This window comes from Schistocerca americana, chromosome 3, assembly GCF_021461395.2.
Source record: "Schistocerca americana isolate TAMUIC-IGC-003095 chromosome 3, iqSchAmer2.1, whole genome shotgun sequence".
NCBI lineage: Eukaryota > Metazoa > Arthropoda > Insecta > Orthoptera > Acrididae > Schistocerca > Schistocerca americana.
Genome location: NC_060121.1, coordinates 935,674,417 through 935,693,576, shown reverse-complemented (window position 1 = coordinate 935,693,576; position 19,160 = coordinate 935,674,417). Strand labels below are relative to the sequence as shown.

Genomic DNA, 19,160 nt, shown 5'->3' with positions numbered 1-19,160 from the left:
ACTCTCACCACTTATCCACTTGCACAATCAATACAATCAATCCACACTCTCTGAAAATTATTTCGAGCAGTTAGTTCATGAACCCACACGAATAGTAAATGGCTGTGAGAACACACTTGACCTCTTAGCAACAAATAATCCTGAGTTAATAATGAGCATCAAAATGGATACAGGGATTAGTGAACACAGGGTTGTCGTAGCGAGACTGAATATTATAACCCCCAAATCTTCCAAAAATAAACGAAAAATATACCTATTCAAAACAGCAGATAAAAATTCATTCGACACCTTCCTGAGAGACAATCTCCACTCCTTCCAACTTAATACTATAAGTGAAGCCCAGATGTGGCTTGAATTCAAAGAAATAGTATCAGCAGCAATTGAGAGATTTATATCAAATAAATTAACAAACGATGGAGCTGATCCTCCTTGGTAAACAAAACAGGTCAGAACACTGTTGCAGAAACAACGAAACAAACATGTCAAATCTAAAAAGATGCAAAATCGTCAAGATAGGCGATCTTGTAAAGAAGCTCAAAATTTAGCGTGGACTTCAATGCGAGATGCTTATAACAGTTTATACAAAGAAACTTTGTCTCGAAACCTGGTAAAAAATCCAAAGAGATTCTGGTAATATGTGAAGTATGTTAGCAGCAAGAAACAATCAAAGCCTTCTCTGCACGATAGCAATGGAGATACTATCGAAGACAATGCTGCCAAAACAGAGTTACTACACACAGCCTTCTGAAACGCCATCACAAAAGAAGACAACGTAAATATTCCAGAATTCGAATCAAGAACAGGTGCCAACATGAATATCGTAGAAATAAATATCCTCGGGGCAGTGAAGCAACTTAAATCACTTAATAAAATCAAGTCTTCTGGTCCAGACTGTATACCAATTAGGTTCCTGCATATGCTGATGCATTAGCTTCATACTTAACAATCATATACAACCGTTCACTCGACAAAAGATCTGTACCCAAAGACTGGAAAGTTGCACAGGTCACACCAATATTCAAGAATGGTAGTAGAAGTAATACACTTAATTACAGGCCCACATCATTAACATCGATATGCAGCAGGATTCTGGAACATATATTGTGTTTGAACATTATGAATTACCTAGCAAAAAACAGTCTATTGACACACAGTCAACGTGGGTTTAGAAAACATTGTTCTTGTGAAACACAACTAGCTCTTTATTCGCATGAAGTGTTGAGTGCTATTGCCAACAGATATCAGATCGACTCCATATTTCTGGATTTGTGGAAGGCTTTTGACACTGAACTACACAAGCAGCTTGTAGTGAAAATGCGTGCTTATGGAATATCGACTCAGTTATTCCACTGGATTTGTGATTTCTTGTCACAGTTCATAGTAATTGACGGAAAGTCATCGAGTAAAACAGAAGTGATTTCTGGCATATCCCAAGGTAGTGTTATAGGCACTTTTGATGTTACTTATCTATATAAACAATTTGGGAGACAATCTGAGCAGCCATATTGGGTTGTTTGCAGATGACGCTGTTGTTTATTGACTAATAAAGTCATCAGAAGATCAAAACAAATGGCAAAATGATTTAAAAAAGATATCCGAATGGTACGAAAATTGGCAGGTGACCCTAAATAACTAAAAGTATGAGGTCATCCACATGAGTGCTAAAAGGAATTTGTTAAACTTCAGTTACATAATACATCAGTCCAGTCTAAAGGCCGTAAATTCAACTAAATACCTAGGTATTACAATTACGAACAATTTAAATTGGAAAGAACACACAGAAAATGTTGTGGGGAAGGCTAACCAGAGGCTGCGTTTTATTGGGAGGACACTTAGAAAATGTAACAGACCTACTAAGGAGACTGCCTACACTATGTTTTTCCGTCCTCTTTTATAATACTGCTGCACGGTGTGGGATCCTTATCAGATAGGACTGACAGAGTACATTGCAATAGTTCAAAGAAGGGCAGCATGTTTTGTATTATCACGAAATATGGGAGAGAGTGTTACTAAAATGATACAGGATTTGGGCTGAATATCATTAAAAGAAAGGTGTTTTTTTGTTGTGACAAAATCTTCTCATGAAATTCCAATCACAAACTTTCTCCTCCAAACTCGAAAATATTTTGTTGACACTGACCTTCATAGGGAGAAATGATCACCACGATAAAATAACAGAAATCAGAGCTCAAATGGACAGATACAGGTGTTCGTTCCTTCCACGACCTATATGAGATTGGAATAATAGAGAATTGTGAAGGTGGTTTGATGAACCCTCTGCCAGGCACTTAAATGTGTTTTGCAGAGTATCCATGTAGACGTAGATGTAGATCTGTACCACATTGTTCAGATCTCAAAGAAAGTACTGACAAAATGCACCTTTCTTTATCTTTTCACCATGTAAATTGGTTGCAAGTTTTCTTAATGATTCAGTAGTCTTGCTTTTTATGCTGTTCACTTTTTCATCTAGTGTAAATTCTGACCTTTTTAACTTCCTAAATTAATAATTTTCTGGTCTTTGATGAATACAATCATAATATATTTTGAAGGAATAATTTAGTGTATACTGTATAGTTTTTGTACCATAAAATTCAAGCACAAAAATGATATTCATTACATCTGGTGAAAGAGAGGAAACTAGATACTGTAATATAAAATGAGCAATAGAAAAGTCAAGTGAATTGGTGAAATCGAAGAATTATAAAATGGCGGTCAAATTAAAAACAAGAACAATGATCTGTTGATGTCCTGTTCACAATGAGGTCATTATACATAGATTAAAATTATTTTGTGACTGACATCTCAGCGAGTCAAGTGGTAGGGGCCAACTTTCATCCAATCACAGTTCTTTCTCGAGCACCACGTGCTCACTGTGTTGCCTGTTTGGAACGTACGTGCAGTGCTTTGTGAAGTAAGGCTAGCTGTATGCGGCAACAATGCACCCAGCACTGCAATCTGTCAACCACAATACAATATAATTTTAATCATAAAACTGAGAGAAATTACAAACATCCATCGGAATAATATATTTACAGCGAAACTGTCACAGTCAGATGCACAACACAATGATTGCTCACATTCTTTACACATACAACAGCCTTCTGCTGAACATGATTAATTTGTTGTTTTGCCTCAACTTCGTGTCTTGCTGCAAATGGTTGTACCATCGTGAAAGATGTACATATTGTTCCTTTTCTTGAAATGTCAAACTGGACTGAAACACAAAAACAAAAAGAGATATATATGACAATGGTTAACATTGGTCCATATAATTTAATAACACCTACATTACATCTTAGGCGAAGTCTGTGACTGTTACAAATTGAGTGAAAAAGAAAGACACTGCAGTCAGTCACTACTATCCATACATTAAATTCAAGAACAGGAAGTCACTTATGGGACAATTTATAAAAACTCCTAACACAGTCAAACTCAGTCAACTGCATTTTTGCACAGACCCCCAGTAGCACAATGAAAGGTACAATCAGTGCAAGCTGTAGTTAATGTGCCACAACATTTACGAACATTTAATTTCATCTACAGATGTCAATAATTTGGCACTAAATAAGATAGAAACAAAACACACTTGTGAAGGGATACAAAAAATTTCAGAAACACATTCCATTCTCTCTCTCTCTCTCTCTCTCTCTCTCTCTCTCTCTCTCTCTCTCTCTCACACACACACACACACACACACACACACACCACAATAAAAACCCAAGTTGTTTGATCCACACAAATCACAAAGCTTATTTAGGAAATCCATATCATCAATGACAACATACAAATAACTGACACTTTCATTCACAGTATTGGCTGCAGCAACAGATGAATATATAAAAAAATGTTATGCTGTATTTAGCTGTTTATTTTACATCACACAGAAAGGAAATAATCATAAAATTCCACACGACAATATATATACTGAATATACTGATAGCTCATTGCATTTTGTGCTCTCAAAACAACCATTTGTGAAAAGACATGTATATCTGCCAGCTGAATTTCTAAGGCATGCGATAAAAACCTTTATCTTCCCTTACAACAGTTGAATCGACCTATCCTCATAGCAGGTGAGTTCCTCTTAACCTTCACCAGCCAATCCCTCTTCCTGAAGGAGGAACATACTAGTGCTGATCATTATAAGTAGTATTTTCTATTTCAAGTGTTCCTTATTGGCGGTACTTGGAGTTCTGCCACTGAATGAAGGTACTGGCCAGCCATGCTGTCTCCTTTACATTTAACAGTTTTCTCAACTGAATTACCCTACTGACACTGGTCACGTGTCTCACTGAACCCTTCAGATAAGGACAGCTAGTGTAGCAGTCATATGTTATTGAAACCCATGCAATGTATGGAACGAATGATTAACACTGTAAATACTGGACTTGGGGATCTCATGTAGTACATTCAAAACATGGAGCACATCCACGTACTTCTGTGTCCACATCTTGCTACACAAAGTTCGGCCAAAACAAACAAATAAATAAGTACTATGGCACATAAAGACTTAATGTCTTCCAGTGTAGTTCTCATAGAACTACAATCTGTGCAATATTAAAAATACAGGATGAACTTCTGAAAGGGGAAACTGAGTTACATTGTATAAGCAGGCTATCAATGTACTTTCTAGGAACTGGATATGGAATAAGTTTAAAAACAACTGCAGTCAGAACATATGTCATACTACAAAACTTCAGAATATTAGCTGAGTACAGCCTAATCCTTGTTAAGCAACTCCAGCAGCACTGTAATTATTCTTGGAAGTGGTAGCAGATGTCCTACAAACTTGTGTTGTCTTTTTGTGCGATACGGCTCCTGTGTCGGACAATGCAGACACACATTGAGAAGCATGTTTGAGTGTGTATGTTTTCGTTAGCCTGCTAGCTACAAGGAAGGATATTATCCAAAAGGTTACCAAAAAATAAATGTACTGTCCCAGAGAAAAACGAATCCATGTACCAGTAAAGATAACCAGTATGCATATAGTACAGGCCTTCAGCAGCAGAATATGTGAGAAAACTGAGACCATTACTCCCAAGCTTGCATGTAATTCTATGCAGCTATTGTTACGTGATATGGTCAAAATCAATTCACCAAATGTTTAGGGACTTTAACTGAGCAACTAAGAAAGACCATTCATAAGATCATGAGTATATGTTTATGTGACAGTGGTATAATTATTTAAAACACATGTTAGAACTATTTACTGGGACAAAGTCATTCTTTGACATCAGTATACATGAAAGAGTACGCACCTATTAAGGTACCACGACAGCAACAGTCCCAATAATGGTTAAAGATAATTATTATAAGCCCAGCAATGTCCATACATGCCAGGAAACCTCACTGCTCTGAGAACAGACTGTAGTGGCCCTGAGACTGTGAACAAGAAAAACTTCTTGTCCTGCACATTTCTCTAGTTCAACAGCTAATGAGAGAACCCCTGTAGGGACACCTGTGGCACTCTGCAGCTTTGAAACATCAGTGAGGTGTTCTCAGATAACACACTTGGTAGCAAATGTCCCAATAAGGGCAGCATCTACTCTCAGTCCAACAAGTAGTCAATCGCCATGATTATTTAGATTTCGAACCCATCTTTTAAGAAGAAGATTAAACCTAATGAGAAACCTAAATGTCAAATGTAGCTTTTCAGTATGTTTTCCTTGATGTTCAGTGCACTGAACATCATGAAAAAAAGAAAGAAAAAAAGAAAAAACACTTAAAATCAATGCATAGTTTCTTCTGGAGAAAATTTAAAACAAATGTTACACTTGTAGTCCTTTTAACCAACAAGACATTTTTACTATAGCTGAGTAGTAGGATAAAGTAGAAAACCATCCACAAATAATGACTACATAACAGCAGTCAGAAAAGGGCAAAAGGGGGACGGGGAGCAAAAGGGGGAGAGGGGGCAAAAGGTGGAGAGGGGGCAAAAAGGGGGAGAGGGGGCAAAAAGGGGGAGGGGGGGGGGGGGGAAAGGGTGAGGGGGAGAAGAATAAATGCTGATAGTTATGACGGTATTCCAATTATAATTATGCCTGTCCCTTACAAGATTCTCTCTAAAGCACTGCTAAACAGAATCAGAAGTTAATATTGATAAACAGATTGCTGAGACCAGGTTAGTTTAAGGTTCAGCTTTCCCATCAAAAACAAATTTTTCAACCTGAAGATCATTATCAGATAAAAGGAAACTAGGAGGTTAGACTATATTGTTGTGTTAGTTGACTTCAAGCATATGATTCTGGTGACCGAGAATCATTATTGACTGTTCTGATGTTTCATTTGATGATACATCCAGAAATTTAGTTAAACAGACACTCTCCAACACAATAGGAAAGTAAAATTCAAGAATAGTATTTCAGAGCCCTTTCAGATAAAGACTGGAGTCGAACAAGGATATGGTTTTTCTCCACCAAATTTTAACTGCATATGAGAAAATGTGAAGCCAAGGATGGAGAAAGCTGCTGAACAAAAAAGAAGGGAATGAAGACTGCACGTTTGTCGACTGTCTGGCTTTCACAATGACTCGGAAATTTTTGCCAAAATCATTTCAGCAATCACGAAGATCAACCACCTTAAAGATACAGCACACACTGTAGGGAAAATTTAGAGAACCAACATTTGAAGCTGACTGCCAAATGACTCCACTGGCGCCAACATACATTGTGCATAAGGACCACGGAGATCAGATACGAGAAATTGGGGCTCATACGGAGGCATACAGACAGTCGTTTTTCCCTTGCTCTATTTGCAAGTGGAACAGGAAAGGAAATGGCTAGTGGTTGTACAGGGTACCCTCCACCACGCACCATACAGTGGCTTGTGGAGTATCTATGTAGACGTAGATGCACTGCTACAACAAATATTCTTTGAGGAGATGAAATACATCAGCAATTTGCCAGAATGGATCGTAACTAGGCACCTGAAAATGTACCTTATATTTTTGGCAAAATTAACATGATTTTGTAAATGATCAGATATAAAAATTTAAGAGATTTCCACATGTTGGGCCAGAAGATGAAATTGATTTAAGAGACATAGGAGAACACAGACTGAAGGTGAAATAATAATAAAACAGCATAAATAGTTTTTATTCTCTATAATAAAAGCTTCCAGAGTGGATGTTTGCTTTTGCACAAACATCAACAGTTTTTCCTGAAATGGTCTCTGCTCATTTTCTTCTTCTGACTAATGGCTTAACAAATTACTGCTTCTGTTGAGAAGCAGCAGTATTTTCTCCCCAGTGAATGGAGTGCTACTTCGATTTAAGGAGTTTCTGGACATTAATTTTCTTCTCCCACTCAATTATGTAATTACAAAATCTGAAGAACACTGTTTTCGAAAGCACTGAAAAACAAATTTCAATGGTCTCTTGTGGACACTTACAACTGGGCGACCCATACCACTACAGGTAGAACCAACAACATACTTGGAGGTAGAACCAAAAATAATTGTCTACTTGCACTTTACAGGAACATACTCAGTGTGGTCAAAACATACTGATTGGCTTCGTTCCCTGGATTCTATAGTGCCAACATTTGAAAGTTCTCTATGATGGCACGGGCATATTCTTAGAGCAGATGCAACAACAGTGGTGAATACTAGTTTTTGTTTGAGAGTAAATGGTAACTGGCCAGCAGGACAACCTAGACAGTGATGGCTCGATACCCTGCCACAAAGATGTCAAGATATCAGGGCTGCACCCTGAACAGGCACAAGATTGGATAAAATAGTGACAGAGTCAAAACACTGGACCCTGCCAGCATGAGGGACAGACATTGCAGAAGAAGGAAAGAAAATATTGTGGGCACTATAACATGGCAGTCAGCCACGAGTGTGAACAAATGAGTATTTCGAATGCCTAAGGGATGACAAGCGCTGCAGGGTAAAAAGACCAACGTTCCTTTCATGGGGCTGTCAGCCTACATTTGTGTTGTGTTTCTGTGAAAGTAGAACTGACACATGATCATAGGAATCACTGATCCTTTCTAGTGTTGTGGAAGCCTTAATTCAACCCTGTAGTGGACCAGGACTATTCTGTGACAAAACGAGAAGATTAGTCAATCTGTTGATGCTATATAGAGGCAACCAGGAGGGCCGCTTCATTGTGTATGCCCATACTACATGAATCACAGAGGCTGACAGAGCTGCAGCACGAGCGGAGCACTCGAGACCTGGCTTCAACATGGGCAGAGCATGGCACTGGCGAAAGACCACAGCTAATGCACCTGGCAATGAAGAAAGTGAATGCCAGGATGGCCTGTTAACATGAACAAAATGCTAATAAACAGGTTGTGACTTCAGTTACATGATGATAAAGTTTGTTGTGCGATATGCATGAAAACAAATTGTCAAACAAATTATAATTTTTAATTAAGCTGTAAAATGACAGAAAATTCTGCACACGAACACTATTATTTAACCTCAGTGTGTTAACATTTTACTAGGTACTATGATGCAATATTTTACGTAAATATGATTCGTTATGTTAGTAAAACATTATGAAATCTGCTTTGAGTCTCATTGTGCCACAACGACAAATAGAATACAGACATGTAACTGACTAGCTTCTGTGATTTCCTTTCTCAACACTCCCACAAAATCTGATTTCTCTTGTTCTTCTTTCTAATAAATTTATTATCTGTGTGATGTAAAAGCAAGAGAGCCACACTCACTCATGATTTTCCATTTTGTGCCAACAGTGTGTCCCCGCGTAAACACTTCTGACGTGGAAATGTATTGCCGCAAATATTGTCAGACAACTGTGGCTATTGTCGTACATGTGGCTGCAATTTTTGTGTTGCCTTAGTGTTCCCCCACAACATTATCGGGATAAACTATTGGCAATATGCTATTTTTACAGCCTGTCTAAATGTACCTTTAGATTAGTTGACTGACAAGGTCAGTTGAAATCCAATACATAAGTATACAGCAAGTTGAAATCAATAACAATTAAAAAGAGAATGTTACTGTTCTGAGTGCACATTTTGCACAATGATAATGAGTATCTCTTAAGAAATTCTGGCATTTTTTACAGTCTAAGTAATCTAAGAGATCTATGAGAGATGAGCATTGCTGGAGACAAAATAAATGTCAAGGGTGACTTCCAAAGGACATTAAGAAGCTATAGTTATCATGTCAGGGTTATCTTTTAATAGCAGAAATACAATCACATTGAAAACATGGTTTTTGGTGAACAGTTCTCTTACTTAAATTAGTCTTGCTTCACATCACTCACTGCATACATGTATAAATTTGCAGAGGAAGATTAGAATGAACAATGATGGGAATATATCTTCAAGATATTCACTCACAGGGCTATTTAACTTTAAAAAAAAAAAGAAAAAAATAGAAAAAAAGTTCCAACACACAAAGCTTCAAATCTTCCCCATACAGTGGTACTAAAATGCTCAGACATAAATGTACTGCCAAAGAATGAACATAATAATGCAAGTTAGAAACTAATTCTATCCCAATAGCAGAGAGGTTTTCCAACTGTACAGTGTGCACATATTTCTTCAAAAAACACCTGAAGAGTTGATATCTATGACAATGCAATTAAAATTCACTGAAATGTTCCTAGGATAAAACATTTGTATTCTGACCATAATTATATAACTGAAAAACATGTTTTCAGAAATGTCGTCACTTTATCTGTGGCAAAAATACTGCAGATGATACACAGTGACATTCTACATCTATATCTATATTCTGCAAGTCACTTTACACACATGTGTAAATTTATTCTGTGACTGTCCAGAAAAGTGATTACAGAGGAACAGTGTGATACAAGTTATTGCAATTATACTGCACCAGGGCATATATTGCATTCTCTTTTTTTTTCTCTTTTAAAAGGTAAAACAGTTTTGTTTTATGATTCTAAAACTCTAACGTTCAATCAATCTAAAGAAACAACTTCCTTCTTCTGCTACCAATCTCTATGAACTACACTATAATAAATTTATTCGAACAATACAAAAATTTTTGTTGATATATTATTTCAAAGTGACCACACTGAGCAGGAAATTTCAGATCCCTAGCTATTCAAAATAAGTGGGCACCACATCAGCCACTCCTACAATTTATCACAATATTTGGACTCAAGGGTGTAAATTTCACACAACTCTAATGTCTGAAGCAAAGAAATTTTGACTTTGCCAGCATATAGACAGAAGATTATATTCTGTCTAAAGCTACATACATGGTTTTTTTTATTTAACATACTAGATTAAAATACCAGCTGAGAAACACACTGATGGAAAGAAGAAAATAGCAACACCAAAAAATAATTAATGTAGAGTACTGAAATTTTGGGAATACACTGAGCCAGATGTCATTTTCTGGAATGGAGTTTCATGCATGTTGAACTTGATTGGTCAATACAGGGACAGTTAATGCTGTTTGTGGATGACGCTGGAGTTATTGTCCAACGATGTCCCATATGTGCTCGACTGGTGACAGATCTGGTGATCAAGCAGGCGAAGACAACATGACACTATTCCGTAGAGCATGTTTGGTTACAACAATGGTATGTGGGCGAGCATTATCCTGTTGGAAAACATCTCCAGAGTACTGTTCATCAACGGCAGCAAACAGGTCAGATCAACAGACTGACATGCGAATTTGCAATCAGGGTGCATGGGATAAAAACAAGAGTGGTCCTGTTGTCACATGAAATCACATCCCAGAACATAACTCTAGGTATAGGTCCAGTATGTGTTAGCATGCAGACAAGTTGGCTGCAGGCTCTAGACCAGGGACGGCCAAGAACGCGACACGCATGCCGAAGTTTCACACGCGTGCGGATCGCTCCCTTCTGACGTCACACGTCCCCCACTCCCGCACCAGCTGACTGCGGGCGCATGCGCGGAACTACAAACACTCCTCACATGACAGTGCATTCGCGTAAGGAACACCACCCTGCTAGCATGTGGCTTAGTTTCATATTACGACATTTGATAATATTAAGCTCTGTACAACACATCATGTTGAGCAATACTGAATCTTTGTTGGCTGTTCGTACACCTACAGAAAAATAACAATAACGCGGGTTTTGAAACTGCATTACACCAACAATATCGTGCTTCTCACATCGTCACTCGTAAAATTCTTACAACATTTAAGCTGATATATAGAAACAGACTTGAAAGTAGTCTACAGCATGCAGTATGATGTGGAATAACTGATTCCAACTACATGTAAAACAAGCAAATTTTATATTCTGGAACTACTGTACAAAATTTGCATTAACTACAATTCTCAACAAAACATATGACAAATACAACAAAATTATCACCATTAATTTAATTATTTTTGGTTCACTGTAGACAAAATAAAGTACATATCCGGCACAAACTGACGGTACACAAACGCAGACAGTTTCTCATATTTTCGTCACTCGGATTGCCACGTAATCCTGACTTATTTAGTTTCATGATCGAAATAAACCTTTCGCACACGTATGTCGATCCAAACACTTACATAACTTTTGCAGCTTCGTTGTGGAGATGGGGAAACTCTTCCCGAGGAAAACCTTCGTAAAATTCCTGGGCAGTTTTTACGTAACAAAATTTGTCCTTTAAACCGGAATTACACTGCAGATCGATCAATTCCATTTGCAAATGCACTGGAGTACTTTCAACTGAAACGGCAAAGGGTCTACAAAATAGTTCAAAAACAGATGTCAGACTGGCAGTGTCCTGAAAGCGTCTAGAAAATTGTGCTTGTAGTTCCTCCAACACAGAAACGAATTCGTCAGAAGTTGCGTTCTCTTTGACTTTAGAGAGCGTAGGGCAATGGGCGGTATTCATTTTCATGAGTTGTTCCTTCCACAATGCGAGTTTCTTATTAAATGCATCCACTTTTTTCATCAGATCAGAAATAAGCTGCTACTCACCTCGCAAAGTCTTATTGAGAGCGTTCAAGTGTGCAGTCAGATCAACTAAAAAGGCGAGGTCTGCAATCCATTTTGGATCTTCTAATTTTGGCTCTGCCTTTCCTGTTTCCTTCAGGAACTCAACAATAGCGAATCTTAAATTGAATAATCTTTCGAGGCATGATCCTCAACTTAACCAACGTATTTCTCAGTGGTAAATAACATATCCGTACTCTTCGTTTAGTTCCATGAGAAATTGTTGAAACTGACGGTGTACTAAGCCATGCGACTTCAAAAAATGTACTATGGTGACTACCAACTCCATCACGTGCTCCAAATTAGCATACTTAGCACAAAGAGCTTCTTGGTGGACAAAACAATGAATTCCGTACAAATCTTGTGTCGATCGTCCTAGTTTTTTACAAAACAATGTTACAAGCCCATTTTGAGCACCTCGAATTGCTGGCACTCCATCAGTGGTGACTGCAACTAACATTTTTCAATTCAGGCCAACGGCTTCAGCTGCCTCTTCAACTGCTTTTAGCAAGTCGGTACCCATCGTTGTGTGTTTCATTGGTACTAAATCTAACAGTTCTTCCGTCACATGCAAATTTGTGTCGACTCCACCAACATAAATCGCTAGTTGTGCTGTGTCCGAAATGTCGGTCAACTCGTCCGAAGCAATCGAGAATGCAATATACTTGCAGGCACTATCAATTAACTGCCTGTAGACATCCGCTGCCATACCAGCTATGCAGCGAGCTATTGTCTGTCTGGAAAGACTGATTTCACTAAATTTCTTTACTTCCAGTGGCGTCAAGAGTTCCGCCGCCTCAACAATACCCTCCTTGATGAGATCACCATCACTGAAAGGCTTATTCGCTCTTGCAATTTCGAGCGCTATTTTGTAGCTTGCTCTTAAAGACAGGTCGCTACGTTTGGTTGCAGGCTAAAGAAAGGAAACAAAAACTGAGTGAACTCTAAATTCGAATTCTAACAACAAATATGTACAAGTATAAAAATCAGAAACACAAATATTTGTAAGTGGTACTCGCATTCGGTCCGTCACGCTGCATAACACTACGTCTTCTTAATTCCGCCAAGTTGTTTGATCTATGAACCCAACTAAATCATTGAGTCCTTTGTGTGTGGTGTTATAATGCCGTTCTATTGCAAATTTGCGGTGGCCGGCGAGTATGCGACTGCATGATAGACACCAAGAATTTTCATCCTTCTCTTCGGAAAAATATTGCAATTCCCATTCAGCTCTGAAGGCTCGTGACGTCGTGTCACTACCCTGCCTCTTTGTGAGCGTGTGTTCCATTGCAGCAACCACTGTACAGTACTTAAAACTTCCTACGAATCGCTAACAAATAGCGAGGAATAAACATGGCTGCCACTACGAATCAACTAATGCACCCTATGCCGGATGAAAAGATGTCGCATCGCACAGCTAGTCTAATGTCGCGCCGTGCCGAGCAGTGCCGCGAAAGACCGAGGAAAGCCGAGTAGTGGCGAGGTGGTCCGGGTCCTGGACGGCACGCGTGCAGCACATCTGTACACGCGTGCAGTTTGGCACACCGAGACCGTCCCCCTGCTCTAGACTGGCCTCCTCCTAACTAAAACACGGCCATCACTGGCACTGAGGCAGAACCAGCGTTCATCATCAGAAAAAACAACAGACTTCACTCTGCCCTCCAATGAGCTCTTGCTTGACACCACTAAAGTCACAAATGGTGATGGTTTGGGGATAGTGGAACACATGCCACAGGGTGTCTGGCTCGGAGCTGTCCTGGAAGTAATCAATTTGTAACAGATCATTTCACTGGAGTGTCAAATGCTGCTCAAACTGCTGCTGCAGATACAGTACAATGTGTCAGAGCCCTTATACACTGAACACAATGGTCTTCCCTCTCAGCAGTGACATGGTAGTGACACATGGCCGTTTGAAGCCTGGTCTTCTTTCAACCATACATTCCTGTGACCACTGCTGCCAGCAATCGTGAACAGTCGCTACATTCCTGCCAAGTCTTCCTGCAATATCGCAGAACGAACATTCAGCCTCTCATAGCTCTATTACACGACCTTGTTCAAACCCAGTGATGTGCTGATAACAACATCTTTTTCGCCTTAAATGCAGTCTTGACTAACATCAACTCACAATATCCAATCTTAAAGCATGTAATTCATACACATCTGAATTGCATCCTCATAGTGGCGCTACTAATGTCTTTCTTATGTGAAATTTGAATAGACATCACCTTTTAGTTGTAGAAATATGCCTACCAACTTTCATTTATGTATCACAACTGCCCCTTGTTGTTGCAGTTTTTTTTCTGTCAGTGTATTTGAGAAGGAACACTGCCTTCTTTCAAAGTAGCTGGTTTTCTGCTAATATGTAAATTAATGAGAAAGTACTTGACATAATAATTATCAGTATGAGTAGGTAGTATAGGTCATAATTTGTTGTATACTTTCCAGAAGTAGTTGGCAGTGGCCCCTTCTGTCTATTAATTTAACGTGACTTGTTTTATATCCTGAAAGCTCTCCTTCACAATGATATTATAATTAATTAATTAATATCACCATGTGGCTCGGTGTTCATCTAGTGTCGCTGTGATGAGCACTAACTCTATTCATCCCCCGCCTCTTCATCCTCTCCCTCCCCCCCACCTCTCTCTCTCTCTCTATATATATATATATATATATATATATATATATATATATATATATATATATATATATATATATATCTAGTCATACTTAAGTCCCTCTGTCTGCACCAGGTTGAGCTCACCACATTCCTATCCTGTTACCTTGGGACCGTCACCTCCTGACTGTAAGCCAGATATGTGTGTGTGTGTGTGTGTGTGTGTGTGTGTGTGTGTGTGTGTGTGGTATTATCAATTCCAAAAACAGGCATTGTCCATTGCTTAAATGTTCAGACACATTTTCAATCATATTTTTAAGTGCATCTTGACTGCTCAACACATCAACTACATGGTAGAGTGGTTAGCTTTACTCTTTGCTTTATTTGAGGTCCATTATTTCATCATACATCTCTCTCAAAACATTATTCTGGATACGGCAACTATTGACTATAAAATACATCCTACGGATAACATTTTATTTTTGCACAGGTAATTGTTCTAACAGCAGATACAAGAATGAAGTGTAAAGATTTCAACTGAAGCAAACACAGTATCTGTAATAATTATCAAAAACAAAATAATGTCAGTGTTCACTAGCTTCTTCAGTGTTTCAGAACTAGCATGCAAAGTAACACGACCGTCGCCAGTGTGCACGAAACATTTAATCCAAGGACTTTATTCTACTGATGAAATTAAAGTAATTTTTGTTTAGTACTCACCATAACATCATACAACAGATGGTAATACATCTTGTCCACTAAAGTTTGATGATATGAGACAAAAAATGTTTTGTCTGCCAAGAAACTATTCAATTCCTGAAAAAATATTGACATAAATATGTGTGTACAACATGTACCAGTTGACTAACAAATGTACCACACAATGAAAAGTACAAACAAGACATTTTACATTTATTTTTAATTAGATTATATTTGTCTCTCTCATATTTGTTAGGAATCATATTGGTGCAATAATTAATGTGTTCCACTCAAAACTGTATTGAGCTCATCCTATTCCCCTGCTGAAACTGCTGACCCCCACCCTTTCATAAAACTACATGGATTCAGAAAAGTTTATAATTTTTTTCATGGGTTATATAAAAACAAAGCAAACTGAACACTATTACTTAAATCAACTGTACTGATGAAAAAATATTTGCATGCAGCAAATGAAATATATCATTGCAGTTAGTACACTAAAAATTGTATAAACTTTCTAAAAATGTTGAAGTTAAAACAAAAACTGTATCTTATTTTTTATGGCAGCTACTCTACATTGGGTTTTGTATGACATATAATGAAGAAAAGATTTTAATTGCTCCTCATAAATTACTAATAGTGTACAATTATTAATAAGAAATTAAAAAAATGTGTTACAATTAAGAATTGAGAAAATTTATTTATTATAATTTTACTTGGCATTTCCTTGCTTTGACCAAAGCAAATTCATTGATTATGCATGTGAAGTCAAGTTTGACAGCTGTGTCGTATTCTATCAGTAATATAGCTAAATTCTGCAGTCTTCTTTTACCCACAGTCAACCATAAGCAGATTTTTTTATCGTTTTTAACTTGTTGAAACCGAGTTCACAAAATGCTGCAGATGAAGATGATGACGACGACAATGATAACAAAGACTTAAAGGTACTCAGCTACGAGAGTATAGTATCTCTATACAGCTGAAGTCTGTGAAACAGGGTACAAATACGTTGTCCGATTGCTAATCTTAATAATTTTCTCATCCTGAATATCTTTCAAGTTTCATTTTCATGAGTTTGATTACAAGGAGAAGCAGTACACCCAGCAGTGGTGGTGAAGATTGTTAGATCTGGAAGGAAAGGGGACAATGTGTGTCATGGCGAAGTTACGTGCCCCTCAGGGCAGTAAATTATTCTCCCCTCTATGTTTGCCCACCACGAACACTACACAAAATATATGAGGGACATGCATAAAATAGTTTGATATGCCAGTCCAATGACTAAGACTTTAGATTTTACTACAGTATCTACTCTCTCTCTCTCTCTCTCTCTCTCTCTCTCTCAAGAAACCAACAGCTGTTGTCTTCAGCACGCATTAGAGGTAGATATTTTGTTCATATGTGGGTCCACAGTCTCCAAGAATTTTGTGAAAGAAAACACTACCTGTAATACACTCTATAGTTATCCTTTTTTATTAAAGATAACTACACAGCCTACTACCGACAATGTTTTCTTTCACAAAATTCGAGACAGAGGTACATCTAATTTCAGTTTACATCATAGGTCAGTTAGGATGGTGCATTTTTTGAGTATATGAAGTACCATCAAAGGTGCTCCATACACACACAATGGGGAGGGGGGAGTCCTCTTGTTGCAAGACAGTTTGGCGGTTACCAACATGTAAGACGAACAGATAATTTGCAAGGTGCCTAGAGTAAAGTTCGCCACTCTTAGCAGCCTATTCGACCATCCAGAGTTTGTTGTCCATGCAGTATATTGCCTTTCTGTGTCCCAAGCCCTCAAGATACAGTGTCTGAGATGTGGCAAAAAATCAGTGCCTAAGGCTCTCAGTTGCAATGTTTCCATTGTGGTTGCAAGCTCAGCAAGTCTGTCGGCAAGTTCACTGCCTAAGATACCTATGTGGCTCAGTGTACAAAGAAAAGATGGAGAGATTCCTGCTCCATGGCAGTTGTAGAGCAGGTCATGAATGTTGGAGACCAGCACATTTCATGGAGAGCATTGGTCTACTGCTTGTAGTCTGCCCAAGGAATCACTACATACAACGAAGTTCCGTTTGAGAGAGTCTCATGTTGGAGATCTCATAATATGGCCGTCAGTTCTGCAGTAAGTGTACTACACACACTCAGAAGACAGTGTTGCTCATAAACTCCTGCATCAACACAGCCATAACAAACATGGTCACTGACCTAAGAGCCACCTGTACATATGATTTCATTAGCTGGATATTCATGGTATACAGATTTCTGCTGTAATTCCCTTGGTGCCACAGGGCATGCCCATCCTTATTACTGGCCAGGAACATATCACATGGGAGTGAGATGTGGTTCTTCGCATACAAGCAAGTGGAGGAAGTTGGGAGTTCTCTACACAAGCCCTCAAATGGTACCTCAGCTGGTTTACGGTTTCAGAGGTGGTTCAAAAGCAGCTGGAGTCTGTCATTTCAGAACAAAATGGGAGTATCAAGCGTGTTCCAGTTGCTGGTTGACAGTGACCACATAGTTGATCAAGAAGAGCGAATGTCATACTCTCAGACAAGCGATGCGTGCTTTCACGAGGAAGCCCACATGAAAAGCTCCATTTGACAGTCTTTATCACAGAATACAGGGTCCAATAAACATAGTACAGATTGTGCTGCTGAACAATAAGCAAATACATCCCTAATCTGAAGGAGATAAAATCAGTATTTTATAAAATCTTAATAAAACCACTCGATCCATTCTCAAAGAGGCGTTGCTAAGAAAATGGCTGTGTGTTCTGCACTCCTCCATCATATAAATGTTAAATATTTCTTTGTGAAACCAAATAACTAACTTGATGCTACATCATGGGTAGAACACTTTCTTTGCAGCACTTCATTAGCTTAGGCCAACTTCATTAACACTTCAAACCACACCTCTAAAAGCCACAAAAACTCATAATCTATTTCTCTGAGAAGAATCACTACACCTGCTGCTGTTTCAGCAGTTCACTTGTCTCTATTAGTCATTTTAGCGCATTTTGAAAAACTGACATTCAAATCTTAACATACAAGATATAAATCACATGCCACTGACTGACACTGACATCATGCAGCTCACGTGTGCTCTCTTTCAATCTTGTTCACCCACTGCTGCTCAATCAGCAGCAGCAGTTTTGCAACTGGGGTCAGCACAGCTGTTCCAAGCTTCATCATCAGCCAGATGGGTAATGATACATCATTTTAACATATATTCTTTTCAATTTTAGTTTTTATCTTTCCCCTGTATTATCTGAAGGTGGCCTACTACTACAGGTAGAAACCAGTCATACTTTTAATAAATGACTGTGTAATCGAGACTGTTTTTTCTTATTTTACTTACCTGACAGATCACTGTTTCCCAATAATATTATCTAAAATTATAAGTGTTTTTCTTCTATTTTTCACGGCATATAGCAAAACATGTAATGAATGAACAGCGGTAATTTTAGTTTGCAATATAGGCACAGTTTTATTGTTTTTACTCCAAGAGCTCATGTTCAAACATGATTCAAGAATCATTTTGCTTCCTCCAACATATTGATCTTATAACGACTACAGCAGTAAAACTGAAAAATCTGAGCAGTCTTGTCAACTTTCCTTTCAGTATCTCATCCATAAATTGAACAGGAAGAAAACAAATCCTGCCATATGCGCTATGGTGGCATGCAAAGTGAAAATATATATGTAATTCAAAATTCTGTGACATAAAGCAACAATGTGTGAATGATATAAGCATGAAATGACCATGTTACCCACACTGACAGATTGAATAGCGTATCTCCCCCTCCTCGCTCAAAGCTTCCTTGCAGCTGTCCATCGAGAATGTGAAACGAGCAAGTTGGAATCTAATCCGTGTGTTATGTTTTCTGCACCAAAGAATAACTAGAATTTTATGCTCCTTCAATTCTACTTGTTT

The 19,160-nt window shown here is 38.3% G+C and overlaps 1 protein-coding gene across 2 annotated transcripts in view; it reads right to left on the bottom strand.

The window, feature by feature from the left end:
- Positions 1-3,011: 3,011 nt before the first annotated feature.
- LOC124606652 (eukaryotic translation elongation factor 1 epsilon-1) overlaps positions 3,012-19,160 on the bottom strand; it is a 35,519-nt gene continuing 19,370 nt past the window's right edge. For both annotated transcript variants that reach the window (XM_047138654.1, XM_047138655.1), the window contains exons 3-4: positions 15,249-15,344; positions 3,012-3,214 (exon numbers count right to left, since the gene is read on the bottom strand). In XM_047138654.1, the coding sequence (XP_046994610.1) occupies positions 3,083-3,214; positions 15,249-15,344 (228 nt within the window). In that variant the 3' untranslated portion in view covers positions 3,012-3,082. The remainder of the gene's footprint in view (positions 3,215-15,248; positions 15,345-19,160) is intronic.